The following is a 16,481-nucleotide window of genomic DNA, read 5'->3' as shown; positions in this document are numbered from 1 at the left end:
AGAATTCCAATGAAAGTTCTTTCTAAATAGCATGGCGTGTGGGTTTAATGAGGAAATTCCCAAGTGCAGTTTGTTCTGGAGATTTTTACCCTCACGGTCCGTGATTAACGAATAAATAAAGAAACGAACTTTTATCAGAGTGCTTCCATTGACCACTGATTTTTGCGTTCGTTTCTCTGTTAAGCACTGTTTCAGGATCGCGTTTCGTTTAATTATCTCGCGAGTCGAGTAATTATCTAAGAGCAGTTGCGCTCCAGCTAATGGCGCGCGAGGATTCCCCTTTGTTTTTTTTGCCTAACAGGAGTAACAGGATCGCCGGGAACGCGAGACGATAACTCGTAAATTAATTAAGCACGTTTGCAAATTTGTAATCGCGCCGTAAGTTGTGTCGTATCCAATTACACGCGTTCAGTTTGCTTTTGGAAATTTCGTCGAGTCAATACTTGGATGTGAAACAGTGAAATTTCCACTGCAAGTAGAAAGGATCGGCGCTCGACCTGACTGCGCCAAGTAGAAAATTTCGTATATGGTCAGACTCGTCTCGTTAAGAATGAACTTGCCTTTCACGTCTCTAGAATGGAATAAACTTTTATGCAGATGATTTTTAAAGGATGCAACGAAAGTGAAGAAAGAAGAAATCATGAGTGATTTATCGCCAGGTTAGACCAACCCCTGTTCCTCCTCGAGACGGTCGAGGGGTAATGCAACCTTTGAAAGTAACCAAACGAGCTGTAAGTGCTCTCCAGGGTGGGCTCGAGTTATGTTCACTTTGCTCCGATACCCCGGGGAGGTGTATGGTGCGCGTAACTTGCAAAAGCTACGCTACTTCCGCGCAAACTACGCTCCCGACTCTCGAAAACGACCCCACTGCACCGCATTTAACCCTAATCCTAAGCCACTTCGCGACACATAGTTATAATTTATATATATTATAACTTAACAAAACCGTCAGGTATCGATCATTCGAGTTGATTCCGTGATTAGAACTTTAAACAAATCAAAAATAACAAAATTAGCGTGTATTTAACTTGCAACCGACCATTCCAGACCGCTGCTGCGTTCGTATACATGATAAAATGTCACGTATTCTTTAGCTATATTTCTCTAAAAGGCTAACACGTTCGATGAAACACGAGATCCAAAGCATTATAGTGCGCTGGAGACTTCCTTTTGAGCGCTGTTAAGGATTTGGGTCCTCTGCACGACTGACGAAAGCGTTCTCAAAGCGACGCAATTAACAGGAAGTTTCGTGGTAACCTTGTTGGCGAACCTTTCGGTGCATTGAACTCGGGTCGTGGCAAGTTTCCTTTCGAGTGGGAACTCCACCGGTTCCTCGGGACTCGACAAACAAATAGTTTTCGGGCACACTGCGGCTCCCGTATTAAATTGCAATCCATTTTCTAAATTAATCCCGCCGTTGAAAATCGAAAATTCATATTTCATAATCAAAATCCTTTCTTTTGGATACATTGCAACAATTTAAACTTTTCTCCGCCATTGGAACTGGTTGTACTCGAATACCACGAGATGGTGTACCATGGATCCGCCATAACGAAATCCAACCTAGTTTAATAAACTTTAAGATACTGTAACTCTTACACCATAGAGTATTGGGCAAAAGTAGCTTAATACATTTTTGTAGACTCAAAAACTTCCTGTCTGAATTGGAAAGAGTCGAGTGTGGTTCGCCAAAATGGCGACCTAAGCTATCGTTTTCGCTTTCAGGAAGAGATGGAAGACCGGCCTCGGATCTCCACCTTGCTCAGCAGTCTGTCGAACTACAGCAACACGATCCCAGCTGCGACCGACCCGGACAGCAAGCCACCGCCTGTGCAAGGCGGTGCACGAATGGGTACCCTGATCGGTGTCTTCTTACCTTGCATCCAAAACATCTTCGGTGTGATTCTATTCATCCGTCTGACGTGGGTGGTCGGCACAGCCGGTGCCCTCCAAGGTTTCCTCATCGTGCTCTGCTGCTGTTGCGTGGTGAGTTCTTCAGGGTGATCGAGACTTTGGAAGTAAACCTTTTCCATGACAGTTTAATCCAGTAAGATTACAGAGATATTGAGTTGAGAATTCGACTTCGTTTGCACGTAGACAATGCTGACAGCTATCAGTATGAGCGCCATTGCAACGAACGGCGTGGTGCCTGCTGGAGGGTCCTACTTTATGATATCCAGAAGCTTGGGCCCAGAGTGTGGAGGCGCTGTGGGGATGCTCTTCTACACTGGTACCACTTTGGCAGCTGCCATGTACATCATCGGTGCCGTTGAAATCGTCCTGGTAAGTCTACCATTTTGAAATCGAGAAAAATAGTAGATGGATAGTAGAAAGATAGCAACGGAGGTGTTGGTTGCTTGCGAGATGGTGGCGAGTATGGGAGGTGACGCCACAACATCAACTTGCAAAGTCCAACAGAAATCTAAACATAGCTACAGACTCGGAATACCATAAGATTTTCTTTCCAGACTTACATGGCTCCCTCGCTGAGCATATTTGGTGACTTCACCAAGGATCCCAGTATCATGTACAACAACTTCCGTGTGTACGGGACGGGTCTGCTGGTGGTGATGGGCACCATAGTGTTCATCGGGGTGAAGTTCGTGAACAAATTCGCCACCGTTGCTCTGGCCTGCGTGATATTCTCGATCATAGCCGTTTACGTGGGTCTGTTCTACAACTTCAACGGCAACGAGTCCCTCAAGTTCGTAACTTCTGCGTCAACTATCGTTAAAAATGTGTTTGGACGATTTACAAAAATGTCGACTCGTTTCAGAATGTGCGTTCTGGGCAGAAGGCTACTGAAGGACATCGATGTGTTGGCGGACTGCAATAAAAACGTTAGCGGAGTCCTCCACCGACTCTATTGCGAGAGCAACAGCACCTTACTACCGCACAAGTGTGACCCGTACTACGAGCAGAACAACTTGACCATCATCAATGGAATTCGTGGTCTGGCCAGCGGCGTATTCTTAGGTAGGGTGTAATATCAGGATCGTATTAATTATTAAATACTAGAGAATAGCCTTCTGTAGCAATATCACCAGCGCCAAACGATAGTTAATAACTAATTATGCAGTTTCTAACTAATCGTTTGCGTTTAGAAAACATATGGGACAGTTTCCAAGAGGAAGGTCAACTGATCGCTTACGGAAGGGAGCCAAAGGATATCGATTTCATGTCGACATCCTCCTTCAATCAGATTCAAGTCGACCTCACCACCACCTTCACCATTCTCATCGGTATATTCTTCCCTTCTGTCACTGGTAAGCAACTGTCAGACATTGTTCAGTCTTCCAAAATGATAAACATCGGGTGGTCCAGATCCCCACTGACTTTTAATCTGACACAAATTCATAGTCACTATAGAAACAAATTCAACAAAGAAAACTGATTAAAATTAGAGAGGATCTAAGCCTCGTGTTCCTCCCCCTATCTCCCAACCCTAACCTCGGTAAACCAATTGACCCAGTAACCATCGAAATCCTCCTAAATTCTCTGACTCGTAATTTTCCAGGTATCATGGCTGGCTCTAACAGATCAGGTGACCTGGCGGATGCCCAGAAATCGATCCCAATCGGTACGATTTGCGCGATCCTGACCACGTCTACGGTCTACCTCTCGAGCGTGTTGCTGTTCGCCGGCACCGTAGACAATCTATTGCTACGCGACAAGTTCGGTCAGAGTATCGGTGGGAAGCTGGTAGTGGCGAACATAGCCTGGCCGAATCAGTGGGTGATCCTGATCGGTTCGTTCCTGTCCACCCTGGGCGCTGGCCTCCAGTCGCTGACGGGCGCTCCGCGTCTGCTTCAAGCCATCGCCAAGGACGGTATCATTCCGTTCCTGACGCCTTTCGCCACCAGCTCTAGCCGCGGTGAGCCTACCAGAGCCCTGGTGCTGACGGTCCTCATCTGCCAATGCGGTATCCTCCTGGGCAACGTCGACTACCTGGCCCCCCTGCTGTCCATGTTCTTCCTGATGTGCTACGGATTCGTCAACCTGGCCTGCGCCCTCCAAACCGTCCTTCGAACGCCCAACTGGCGACCCAGGTTCAAGTACTATCACTGGAGCTTGTCGTTCCTTGGTCTGTTCCTCTGCATCGCCATCATGTTCATGACCAGCTGGTACTACGCGCTGCTAGCCATGGGCATGGCTGGCTGTATCTACAAGTACATCGAGTACCGGGGTGCGGAGAAAGAATGGGGCGACGGTATCCGTGGTCTGGCTTTGTCAGCCGCTCGTTATTCCCTGTTGAGATTGGAGGAGGGACCGCCTCACACGAAGAACTGGCGGCCCCAGATCCTCATCCTGGCCAAACTGACCGACGACCTGGTGCCCAAGTACCGCAAACTGTTCGCGTTCGCCAGCCAGCTGAAGGCTGGCAAGGGTCTGACCGTTTGCGTTAGCTGCATCGGCGGTGATTACATTCAGAACTCTGGCGAGGCCCTCGCCGCGAAGCAGAGCCTCCGCAAAACGATAGTCGAGGAGAAGGTCAAGGGATTCGTGGACGTCCTGGTGGCGAGGAACATCGTCGACGGCTTGAGCTCGCTGATCCAGACCACTGGGCTCGGTGGAATGAAGCCCAACACGGTGATCCTCGGCTGGCCGTACGGTTGGAGGCAGTCGGAGGACGAGAGGACCTGGAGAGTCTTCCTGCAAACGGTCAGAGCGGTCGCCGCGGCAAGGATGGCGCTGCTAGTGCCCAAAGGAATCAACTTCTTCCCCGACTCCACGGAAAAGGTGGTCGGTTACATCGACGTCTGGTGGATCGTCCACGACGGTGGTCTACTGATGCTGCTACCCTTCCTGCTCAAGCAGCACCGCACGTGGAAGAACTGCAAGATGAGGATCTTCACCGTCGCCCAAATGGAGGACAACTCTATCCAGATGAAGAAGGATCTGAAGAAGTTCCTCTACGACCTCAGGATCGAGGCTGAGGTGGAAATCGTGGAAATGGTAAGACGTTTACCGAACGCAACTGACGCTGATATTTGTCGCGATGGGTTTGAGATAAGCTAACAGCGATCATAGTGTGATTCTATCCGTAGTCCTTAGAATATTAAAGAAGTAATTTGCGTGATCTCGTAGATGGATTCCGACATATCCGCGTACACGTACGAGCGAACCCTGATGATGGAGCAGAGGAACCAGATGCTGAGGGAGCTGCGGCTGAACAAGAAGGAGTCCCTAGGAGTGGTGAGTGACGAAGCCGCGAAAAACGTGGAACGCTATATCGCGATACGAATATCCGAAATACAATGCATAATAATAAAATACAATATATCTGTAAAAGCCGATACTGATGGGTATGTGTCTGTTTGTTGCGTGCTCGTCACGGATAAGGTGCCGGCATTGGTGGACTTCAACGAGGTACCCGCCGAAGAAAATTTACCTCTGGTTTGTCAGACAATTCCCCGGAGTTCCTTCGTCACTTTTTCCCAATCGAGTGTCAACGACACCAACCACGTCCACGTATCCTGCCCAGGCCCCGAGATCTCCAAATGTTTCATAACAGCGCATTTCGTTTGTCGACCATCTGACATAGTCACACACCTGTCGCCTCGTGTAACCTGTTCAGAGAAAATGAACTCATGGAGGTGACGCGTCCGTAACCGAGGTCGATACAACAAAATTAACGCCCGTTGAAAGAAAAAGAAAAGAAAAGCCTCCACCAGTTTGCTTTCTTGTTCATGATTATCTCTGGAACGCTCGGCAGAGAGCTCCACTTTCAGCTTGATTGGCACGTTCATTCCGAATGCTTACATTAGTTGGTCATTTATTTAGCCAGAATCATATAGAGTGCTTTGACGCTAGAGTTAGTCGTCTCTCGACACACTTGACTGCCTCCTGCTGTTCGGGACACGGCGGTCCGAGCCCGATTCGCCAATCATCCTCTTATCGTGAATACAGGTGCAGACGATCGTCGACCATCACCACAACGTGGACGTGAAGATCGCGACCAAGGTGAGATTCCAGGTGCCCGGGAGCCAGAACCCGAACGTCGTGGACGAGGCGCAGGAGAAGCTCGTGCAAGAGAACGAGACGGGCAAGGAATCGGACACGGGCGACGCCAGCGACGGGGTGGAGGAGGCGAAGGAGGGCGACGAGGAAACGAAGCTGATCGGTGGCTCGCCGAAGCAGGACAACAAGGAGAACACCGAAAAAGAGGCGAAAGAGAACGAAGAGAAGAAATCTGAGAGCCCCGAGGCGAAACAAGTCACCATCACGCCGTAAGTTACGGAGAACGCTTGCAACGAGCTTCCAAAAACTGTTCTTAACCTTTCAACTCCGTTGCAGCGACGAGGGCGACGTGAGGCGTATGCACACTTCCGTGAAACTGAACGAAGTGATCGTCAACAAGAGCCATGACGCTCAGTTAGTCATCCTGAATCTTCCTGGACCACCGCGGGACACCAAAATGGAACGTGAATCAAATTGTATCCTTGTAATGCGAGTATCTCGGTAACTTAACGGTAAAATAAGTTGGGAAACTTGAGGGAGAGACTCGTGTAACATGCCACTTTCGACATATTTAAAGGAGACTACAAAGTTACAATAGTAGTGCTTATAACTAAGTATTCAAATGCCCCAAAGACCCTAACAATTTGATTGCCTCCGCCTTGTCAAATATTGCTTCTCATTTTACATGAGTCTTCCCCCTTGATAGAGCAACAGCATAGATGACGACACTTTCTGCTGTATGTAATTTCCTTGACCAAGATACTACAGACATGGAATTCCTAGAAGTTCTCACGGAGGGTCTGGAAAGGGTGCTGATGGTGCGCGGCGGCGGACGGGAGGTGATCACCATCTACTCGTGAACTAGACCGGGAGGAATCGAAGTAACCGCCTCGCAAAAGCAGAAATCTAGTTTACTTCTTAAAGACCTAAACGACTTCACCCTAAGGAACACGTTGCTCTTGTGCCATTGTTTGAGCAGTCACTTGCGTTTCGCGTTGTGAACACACACACGGTTTACCGGAAGAGAAGAGTACGTACGGATGCCGGATTGACGAATGCCGTTTTCGCGTAGGTCGACCGGATCGAGGAGGAGGCTCGTAGGCTCGTTAAAAGCCGACCCTCGAGAAGGCCAAAAGTGACATGCCAAAGGATATAAGTTTCCTTTAAATGAATTTCACATGTAAACTAGGATACGTAGGATCTATCTTATTTACACTCGTCCCTTTTCAATGAGATAGACAAAAAAAAAAAAAAAGTTTTATCCGTAATAACGAAAGAGAACTCTGCGCGGCGAGACGAAAGAGAGGATAAACGGACATGTAGCACACAGAGTGTATTCTCGACCTTTAATTATTAATATCGCGCGAGCAAGACGTTGTTGCTCGTCGACGAGAAGTTTTCCAAGAACGAAACGAGAGGAATCATCGACGAGGAAAAGAACCGCGACACGTCCCGAGTAAACTCATTCCGATTCTAATTAACTCCCGTTGAAACTGAAATCAAAATTTTTGGTCCGAGGCTAAGATCGAAGCATCTACGAAACCACTGCCAGAATACTTTCTAAATGCTTCGCGTTTAACCAAAGACGCGAGAGGCTCATTTTTCTACACGCATTGTCGTTATAGAGAGTATAATAGGTATGTATAATTCTACTGCTTATAGGTGAACTTAGGGTAGCATAGGATAGCGCGTACACGGCGGTAAGTTCGGACGAACGCTGCAGCGTTGAACGTAAGAAAATGACGAGACCTTGAAACTTAATAGAAAATTCTGAAAGTTACTGACTATAGAGATAGTTGAAATTGTCAATGTATTAAGAAAAGTATATTACTGCCAAAGTCTTGAAATCGTTTACTAGGATTACGCGTACGCCGACCGTAGTAGAAACTAATCTAAACGGCGTTCGAAACTCTCGGTGCGCTGCAGAGTACGCGAGAAGATCAACGATCGAGGAAGAACCAGCGATGCGTGTACCGAGAAACGTATAAACTAAAAAATTCTTAAAACTAATCTCCACTGCGATGCTAAAAGACTTACCAGCGGTAGGACACTGTTATACAACTAAGAAATACGTTAAGGATCGCTAACGCGTCGGAGAATGGCCGAGAAAATGGCGATAATTTCTTGGATATATTTCTAATATATATTTCACTGTATCTAGTGGAAGTTGTTAACGCGTCGAAAAGTTATGTATACTCTGGATCGACGTGGCACGAATAAGCAGCATATTCGGTACTGTAACATCTCTTGCGCACAGACCTTCGACTCTCTTCACAGTTTTATACTTCGATACTCCGATTCCGAGCACGCCAGAGCCCTTGCGTTCCCACGAAAGTTCAAGCAGCAGCGTTCTCTCCAACTAGCGTCGCGACCGACGGGAAACGAAACGGAAAAAAAAGAAAAAAAAAGCCCAGAAAGAAACCTAGCATCTCCTTCAGGACTGAAGTTCGTTTTTTCCATTGTACTTCCGAACCTCTTGGCGTCAAAGTCTTTGTCTAGATTCGCGTTTATACTGTCCAAGGCCTACCCGGTCCGATTCACCGCTCTAACGCGTTTCGAATGGAACGCATCCACCACACAGACACACACACATACATACACACACACACAGGTACAGAGTTTTCACCGAGAAATTCGCGTAGGATCGCAGAGCGAACGGTGAGGGAAATTAGAAAAGAAAAAGTGGAAAAAAAAAAAAATCGCCCGCCATTATTCCCCGGAAAACCGACTTTCATCGAAGGATAAAGGAAACACGTAGGCGATCGGTCGCGTTTAAGTGTCGTGTGCATGTCACGTTTCGCGCGCGGACCGAAACTATTCGGCCGCGCTTCATTTAGATAGGCACTATCTAATATGTATATATATAAACATATATTTATAAGTAAACGAAGACGAGTCATGTATATGTATATATGTGTGTGTATATAGTACATGTATAGCACATATGTGTAAGTATATATGACGAATAGTTTATCTACGAAGACGAAATCGAGAATCGACGATAACAGACAAAAAAAAAAAATCTTTTTAAAAGAGAAATCAACGTAGCACGGGCTGACCTATTGTACCCGTCGATACACTGTGTCTACTTAATCGAAAGAGTCAAGCATCCGTGGAACCTACGTGGCCATTTTGCCGCCTGGCTAGGGCGTTGAGGTCGTAGAACTTAAGACGGTCGAGGAAACAGACGAGGCTCGCTGAACGTATGCGCGAAAATAAACGAAAAATGGCCGGAGGCAAAGCACGTCCACCGCGTTTGGGAGGCCATTTTGGGCAAAGAGTATCGTATGTACGCCATTGGTCTGGGTAGAAAGAAAGGGATATGTATTAATTTCCAATTTTGTCTGGTCCACAGATCAACTTGAAGCTGAGTTAATTTTCGTTTATTTTCGCGTGTATGTTAAGTCCTATTCGTTGGACGCCCCGAAGAAGGATCGAGAGAACAGGATTGAGGAAGGTTGCAACGTCACTTTATCTACCTCATCTCCAGCACCTTGTTCGGAAGCACACTCGATCGTGCGAAGCAGGACGAGAGGAAGTCGCCAAACAAAGCAATACAACACCGAACCGTCTTCAGCGTTGCGTCGGGGAGGAACAGTATGGTGGAGGATCCGAGGCCAGGGACCGGAAGTTGGCCAATCGCAGGTCCACGGGACTGCTCCATCTCTCTCTATCTATCGTCCACGATGTTGCGACATGTACTTTCTAATTTTAATACGTTACTCACTTGTCGACTACCATATATTTTATGTGTAGCTGCCTATACGATAGGCACCGGGCACTGCATAGTTTATACGAGACATGTTGACTATGAGAAAAAGTTTATTCGCTGAGGGAGCAGGGTTGCGGTTGGCGGAGGAGGGGAAAATCAGAGAAACGGACAAAGGGAGAGGAATAAGAGGGAAGAGGAGAGAAAACTGTTTCAGATATAAAACGCTAAACGTGTTTGTACATAAATAGATAGACTTAAGGACGAGGCGGAGGGGGGTGGAAAACGGAGAATAGCAGGCAGGATGGCACAGCGTTCGCGGGAAAGGGAGAAGGGGGGGGTAAAGGGATCGGAACATCTTTTTCATAGATCAAACAGTATTGCAGTGTATTCTGCTGCCGCTTTAATATTTTACTATGTCGTATTTACTTGGGAAAAAAAAAGAAAAAAAAAAAATGCACAATTGACCATATGGACAACACATACAAACACGCGTTACGTAAGTGTAAAAAAATGATAAAATGAAAAAACGGTATAATATATATATTATATATATATATATATATATATATATATATACAGAAATATAAAAAAATATGTATACACCCTGCGAGCTTGGCGATTGTCGGGGGGACTTATTATCGTGTGCGTCGTTCGCGCCGCGTCCCGTTCAGAACGGGGGCCTCGCGTCTGGTTTAAATCACCTCTAGGCTGTGAGATGCGAGCTAAGGCAGCAGAAGAGACTTGCTCGAGACCTCAATCATATGTGTCAAATCAAGCGGATACTATATACATAATATACATACATACTTTTAAAAGAAAGAAAAAGAAAAAAAAAAAAATGGATAATGAACTTATCTCGTTGACCCGGGTCCCGGTACAACGAGACGAGATTTTCTCCTCGCTCGTGGCGCCGGCACCACTTAGTTTTTTTCTCTCCTCGAGACACCTTTTAGCGTTCGAGTTACTAAAAGCGACAAACAAACCACCAAACCAAAAAAAGAAAAAACAGAAAATCGCGAAAAAAGAAAAAAAAAATGAATAAAACATAATACGCGTATGGAAAAAAAAAAAACCGACGATTTATCGATATTCCCATAAGGAACCGGAAGTTACAATTAACGTACGTAGAGTAACGAATTTGGAAAGGACGAGAGGAGACGGATCGGCGGGTGGGGGAGGGAATAGGGTAGGATGGGGGATGTGTTACGAGACGAACATATGTATGTATATAGATATGCACACATACGGCTTCTGTATGTATGTGTATATATGTATATGTATATAGAAAGAAGAAACAAATACGAGATATATTTGTAGATACGAACACATTAGCCATCTGATTAGCGTATGTAATAGAGTCAATACTGTGAAATACCTATAAAACTTTACCCTATACCCTTTTAGATTATAGATGATGATGAAATACTTGTAATTAACTTATGGAAGACGAAGTATAATGAATGAAGAAACTATACTGCGATCAGATCGATTAAATAAATAAACGACATACACCTATACGACCAGACTTTTGTTTGTGATCTGCCTTATTCATTATTCTGATAGTTACCGAATATATTGTTAACAAGTTAAACGCTATGTCGATCCTTTGGTACCAGCACTGAGCTTTCCGATTAGGCGACAGGGCTAAATTGAACCAAGTAATACTTTATAATTCGTGTAATATTAAAGAATATGTGTTTTATTGGATTTTAAAGTTGAACAAAGTTCGATTCGCGTTTAACGTGATAACTGATTTCTTTGGTGCAACGAGATTCGTTTACTGCGACGATCTATGAGACCAGAAACGGACCGGATATGACAGGAGAAAACTTGAAGAAAGGATTGACCACTATGGCAGGGATAATGGCCTCGAGATACCAGTTAATTTTGCACCATAACTCTACACCGTAAGTGATATTTGATGCTTCGAAACAGTAATTGCAGCCTTCGTGGATAAATAAATGATAATATAGAATGTTTTCTGCTTTGAAAGTATATTTGGTTACACCTTTGGTCTTCAACCATTGCTCTGTACATTATTTAATGTAATTAATAAATTATAAACGATTACTGGAAGCAATTTTCAATATTGCGCTAAAAAGTGCCAAAGCATAGTTGGAGGAGGTACCCGGGGTATACCTATACGATCCCCTCTCGCCCCCCACGATTTAGTGACGACGTATAGTATCGCCATCTAAGAACGGCTTTCGAACTAAGCACGGAGTACAGATCCCCTCTCGCCCCCCACGATTTGGTGCAATCGTACGGTATCGCCATCTAAGAACAGGTGTCGAACTAAACACGGAGTACAGCTACCCCCACTCCTCCTACTCCTGATACACATTACTTACCTTGATTATTCATTAATAACTCATTTCCTGGAATTAAAATATGAACTTTTAGAATCGAATAATATAGTACAGACCCTTGGCAAGATTCAAGGACAGTTTTTAGAACCATACCGCCCGTAATTAATAAGTTATTAACGAATATCTGAAGTCAAAACATTCACGGCTGTATCACTGCCTGCTTTAATCGATGAATTATCAACTTTTCAACGATAATACCCATATTTTGGCTATTAGAGAACCAAGTAGACATCCCTGGGAACATTCAAGGACCGATTTGGCAACGCTCATTCGTCTAATTAATTAGTTATTAGCGATAGATCCCTAAGGTGTCGCGTTGAAAAGTTAAAAACAGTGTACAGACTTCCGATAAGGGTTAATAACTATTTAATAACACATGGGATGGCTAAAACAGGTATCCTTGAGTCTTGCCAATGGTCTATACTATATTCTTAAACTCTAAAAGTTCATATATTAACCCCAGGAAAGGCGTAATTAGTAAATTAAGGAGCAGTGATTTGACAGCGGTGGTTTGCATTGTGGCGCGGAATAGTTCATTATCTTCAACGATAGATGGCGCTTATTTACCGACCTCAAACCCCCTGGTGCTAAAACGCCCAAGTTTGTCGTGGAATAGTTCATTATCTTCAACGACAGATGGCGCTTATTTACCGACCTCAAGCCCCCTGGTGCTAAAACGTCCAAGTTTGTCGTGGAATAGTTCGCAACGTCGACGCTAGATGGATTTCTCGACAAACTTGGACGTTTTAGCACCAGGGGGCTTGAGGTCGGTAAATAAGCGCCATCTATCGTTGAAGATAATGAACTATTCCGCGCCACAATGCAAACCACCGCTGTCAAATCACTGCTCCTTAATTTACTAATTACGCCTTTCCTGGGATTAATATATGAACTTTTAGAGTTTAAGAATATAGTATGGACCCTTGACAAGATTCAAGGATACCTGTTTTAGCCATCCCATGTGTTATTAAATAGTTATTAACCAATATCGGAAGTCTGTACACTGTTTCAACGCGACACCTTAGGGATCTATCGCTAATAACTAATTAATTAGACGAATGAGCGTTGCAAAATCGGTCCTTGAATGTTCCCAGGGATGTCTACTTGGTTCTCTAATAGCCAAAATATGGGTATTATCGTTGAAAAGTTGATAATTCATCGATTAAAGCACGCAGTGATACAGCCGTGAATGTTTTGACTTCAGATATTCGTTAATAACTTATTAATTACGGGCGGTATGGTTCTAAAAACTGTCCTTGAATCTTGCCAAGGGTCTGTACTATATTATTCGATTCTAAAAGTTCATATTTTAATCCCAGGAAATGAGTTATTAATGAATAATCAAGGTAAGTAATGTGTATCAGGAGTAGGAGGAGTGGGGGTAGCTGTTCTCCGTGTTTAGTTCGAAACCTGTTCTTAGATGGCGATACCGTACGATTGCACCAAATCGTGGGGGGCGAGAGGGGATCTGTACTCCGTGCTTAGTTCGAAAGCCGTTCTTAGATGGCGATACTATACGTTGTCACCAAATCGTGGGGGGCGAGAGGGGATCGTATAGGTATACCCCGGGTACCTCCTCTAACTATGCTTTGGCACTTTTTAGCGCAATATTGAAGTAAGAATCGCTTCCAGTAATCGTTTATAATTTATTAATTACATTAAATAATGTACAGAGCAATAGTTGTTATCATTTATTTATCCACGAAGGCTACAATTACTGTTTCGAAGCATCGAATATCACTTACGGTGTAGAGTTATTAAAGAAAGGTAAAAATGATGAGAACAGATAGAATACTTTAAATTATATCATTTATTGCCATAGATTTACATTATACAAAGTTTTAATACATATATATCATGTCAGTAATTATCAACGAAGATCAGCAGTGGTCAACAGGAGCCACCAAAGGCCAGCTTATGATGACCTATGCAAAACGGATCGCAGTCAATTTGCTAATATTATTTAGTTGTTAATCAATAATTGCATTACCCAGCTAAGAGTGATACGATTATTAATTAAACGCTAAATAATATTACCCAGGTCTCACCACGTGGAGGTTGCTGCGAATGGAGACCTATCCTAACCGATTCTCAACCATCCCCTCATTAATAAAGATCTTCTGTGACCAACGATCGTTGGTCGAAGAAGAAACAAACGAAAGTGCAACCAATGAAAGATGCACAACCAACGAAGAGAGTTGAAAGAGTTTTCAAAAGAATTTGTCTTCAAATAAAACTAACCTGCCTAACTATAAATCGTTTATTATATTCGTAAAAGAAATACAATAAACATTCCAAGCTACCACCAACTACCCAGAAAAATGGGCCGAAAAAATACATTGAAAGGTCTACTCGAATACCTCGACAGTCGACTCTGAGACTCTTGAAGGAGAGCAGTCAGTTTAGCTTTGTCGACTTTCCGAAACACTACAAGCTCACGTACATACGCGTGTTCTGTCATCTCTGGTATAAACCAGAGATGCCAGACGAAGCGCCGAGTGCACCGTGGACACGTCTCATGGGAGTTAAGAGAGGCAGGCCCACATTTGCCTTCTCGCCCTTGAACAACTGAAATCTGACCTCCCGTCTACGGCATACGATTCGGAATCTCGACTGCCCAGCTATTTTTACTTGCCTTTCCTAGAGTTCATTACTGAACTCTGCAAATTACTCCTGGTTTCTATTTGCCTCAGGTGACCTCTGATGACCAGTGCTGACAAAAGTACAGAACTCCCGACAACTTTTGACACCATACAGCGAGTGTTGCTGACTGCTCCTGATTACTGCTTGCCTCTGCTGGACTCTGCTGACCATCGCTTATATTTCTGACAACGTATAACGATTACTACTGACTTCTGCTAACCTCTGTTGGTCTTTGCCGATCTCTGCCAGCGTGTACTTGTCTCTGCTGAACTTTCCTGGCCTCTGCCGAACGCTGCTGACCACTGCAGGTATTTCTGATAATCTATAACGATTAATACTTACTACTGCATGCCCCTACAAGTCTCTGCTTGCCTTTGCAGGTTTCTGCTTGCCTGTGCATGCCTTTGTTGGCCTCTGCTGAACACTCCTGACCATCCCTGATGCTTCTGGCAACGTATAACGATTACAACTTCCTACTGTCAGCCTCTCCCAACCTCTTCTGGCTTCTGCTGACCACCCCTGATGCTTCTGGCAACGTATAACGATTACAACTTGCTACTGTCAGCCTCTCCCAGCCTCTGCTGACCTCTGCTGACCACTCCTGATGCTTCTGGCAACATACAACGATTGCAACTTGCTACTGCTTGCCCCTGCTAGTCTCTGCATGCCTCTGCATCCCTCTGCTGACCTCTGCTGGCCCCTGCTGACCACGCTGACCTTTGTTAACAACTTCTAACATGATGTACATGTATTAAAACTTTGTATAATGTAAATCTATGACAATAAATGATATAATTTCAAAGAATTCTATGTGTTCTCATCACTTTTACCTTTCTTTTCCTCTCCCCATTGTTCCCTTAGTTATAAGAAACCGTTTCTCTGCTTAAAACTGGAATTCCAAAGTGCCCGGAGCGTTTTCTGAAATGCCGGTGACCTTGACCCACTTTCGAAACTGGGTCAAGGCCAAATCCCGATTCCCAAAGCGCCCGGAATTTTTCTAAGATTCGATGGCCTTGACCTACTTTCGAAATTGGGTCAAGGCCATCCGGATTTCCAAGTCGGCCGGAAGATTTCTGAAATTTCGAATGGCCTTGACCCACTTTCGAAATTGGGTCAAGGCCATCCGGATTTTCGAAGCGGCCAGAAGATTTCTAAAATTTCGAATGGCCTTGACCCACTTTCGAAATTGGGTCAAGGCCATCCGGATTTCCAAGTCGGCCGGATGATTTCTAAAATTTCGAATGGCCTTGACCCACTTTCGAAATTGGGTCAAGGCCATCCGGATTTTCGAAGCGGCCGGAAGATTTCTAAGATTTCGAATGGCCTTGACCCACTTTCGAAATTGGGTCAAGGCCATCCGGATTTTCGAAGCGGCCGGAATTTTTCTAAGATTTCGAATGGCCTTGACCCACTTTCGAAACTGGGTCAAGGTCAAGGTCAAATTCGAATTTCCAAAGTTCCCGGAACATTTCTAAAATGCTGGTGGACTTGCGAAGAAGGTGGTACGCATCTTATAGGTAAGAGAATGATTTGGAGAGGAAAAGGACGGTAAAAAATGATGAGAACACATTGAATACTTTGAAATTATATTATTTATTGCCATAGATTTACATTATACAACACTTTAATACATATAAACATATTATATTATATTACATCATGTCACAAGTGGTCAGCAACGGTCAGCAGTGGTCATCGATGGTCAGCTGACGTCGGGAGATGTTGGCAGAGGCCAGTTTAGGTCGGGAGATGCTGGGAGAGGTCAGTAGAGGGTGGCAGTAGCAAGTAGTAATCGT

At 44.7% G+C, this 16,481-nt stretch overlaps 1 protein-coding gene across 9 annotated transcripts in view; it reads left to right on the top strand.

The window, feature by feature from the left end:
- The window catches only part of Kcc (solute carrier family 12 member kcc), a 125,933-nt gene extending 114,743 nt beyond the window's left edge, over positions 1–11,190 (top strand). For 5 of the 9 annotated variants that reach the window (XM_076782566.1, XM_076782573.1, XM_076782571.1 and 2 more), the window contains 10 exons: positions 1,726–1,986; positions 2,098–2,283; positions 2,469–2,704; positions 2,777–2,976; positions 3,105–3,266; positions 3,518–4,956; positions 5,089–5,397; positions 5,911–6,230; positions 6,298–6,437; positions 6,730–11,190. In XM_076782566.1, the coding sequence (XP_076638681.1) occupies positions 1,726–1,986; positions 2,098–2,283; positions 2,469–2,704; positions 2,777–2,976; positions 3,105–3,266; positions 3,518–4,956; positions 5,089–5,397; positions 5,911–6,230; positions 6,298–6,437; positions 6,730–6,821 (3,345 nt within the window). In that variant the 3' untranslated portion in view covers positions 6,822–11,190. The remainder of the gene's footprint in view (positions 1–1,725; positions 1,987–2,097; positions 2,284–2,468; positions 2,705–2,776; positions 2,977–3,104; positions 3,267–3,517; positions 4,957–5,088; positions 5,398–5,910; positions 6,231–6,297; positions 6,438–6,729) is intronic. The other 4 variants (XM_076782574.1, XM_076782572.1, XM_076782575.1 and 1 more) reach the window with 4 other exon arrangements.
- The last annotated feature ends 5,291 nt before the right edge of the window (positions 11,191–16,481 follow it).

Source organism: Colletes latitarsis, chromosome 14, assembly GCF_051014445.1.
Source record: "Colletes latitarsis isolate SP2378_abdomen chromosome 14, iyColLati1, whole genome shotgun sequence".
NCBI classification, from domain to species: Eukaryota; Metazoa; Arthropoda; class Insecta; order Hymenoptera; family Colletidae; genus Colletes; species Colletes latitarsis.
Note: the sequence above shows the minus strand (reverse complement) of the source record. Positions and strands in the feature narration are given on the sequence as shown.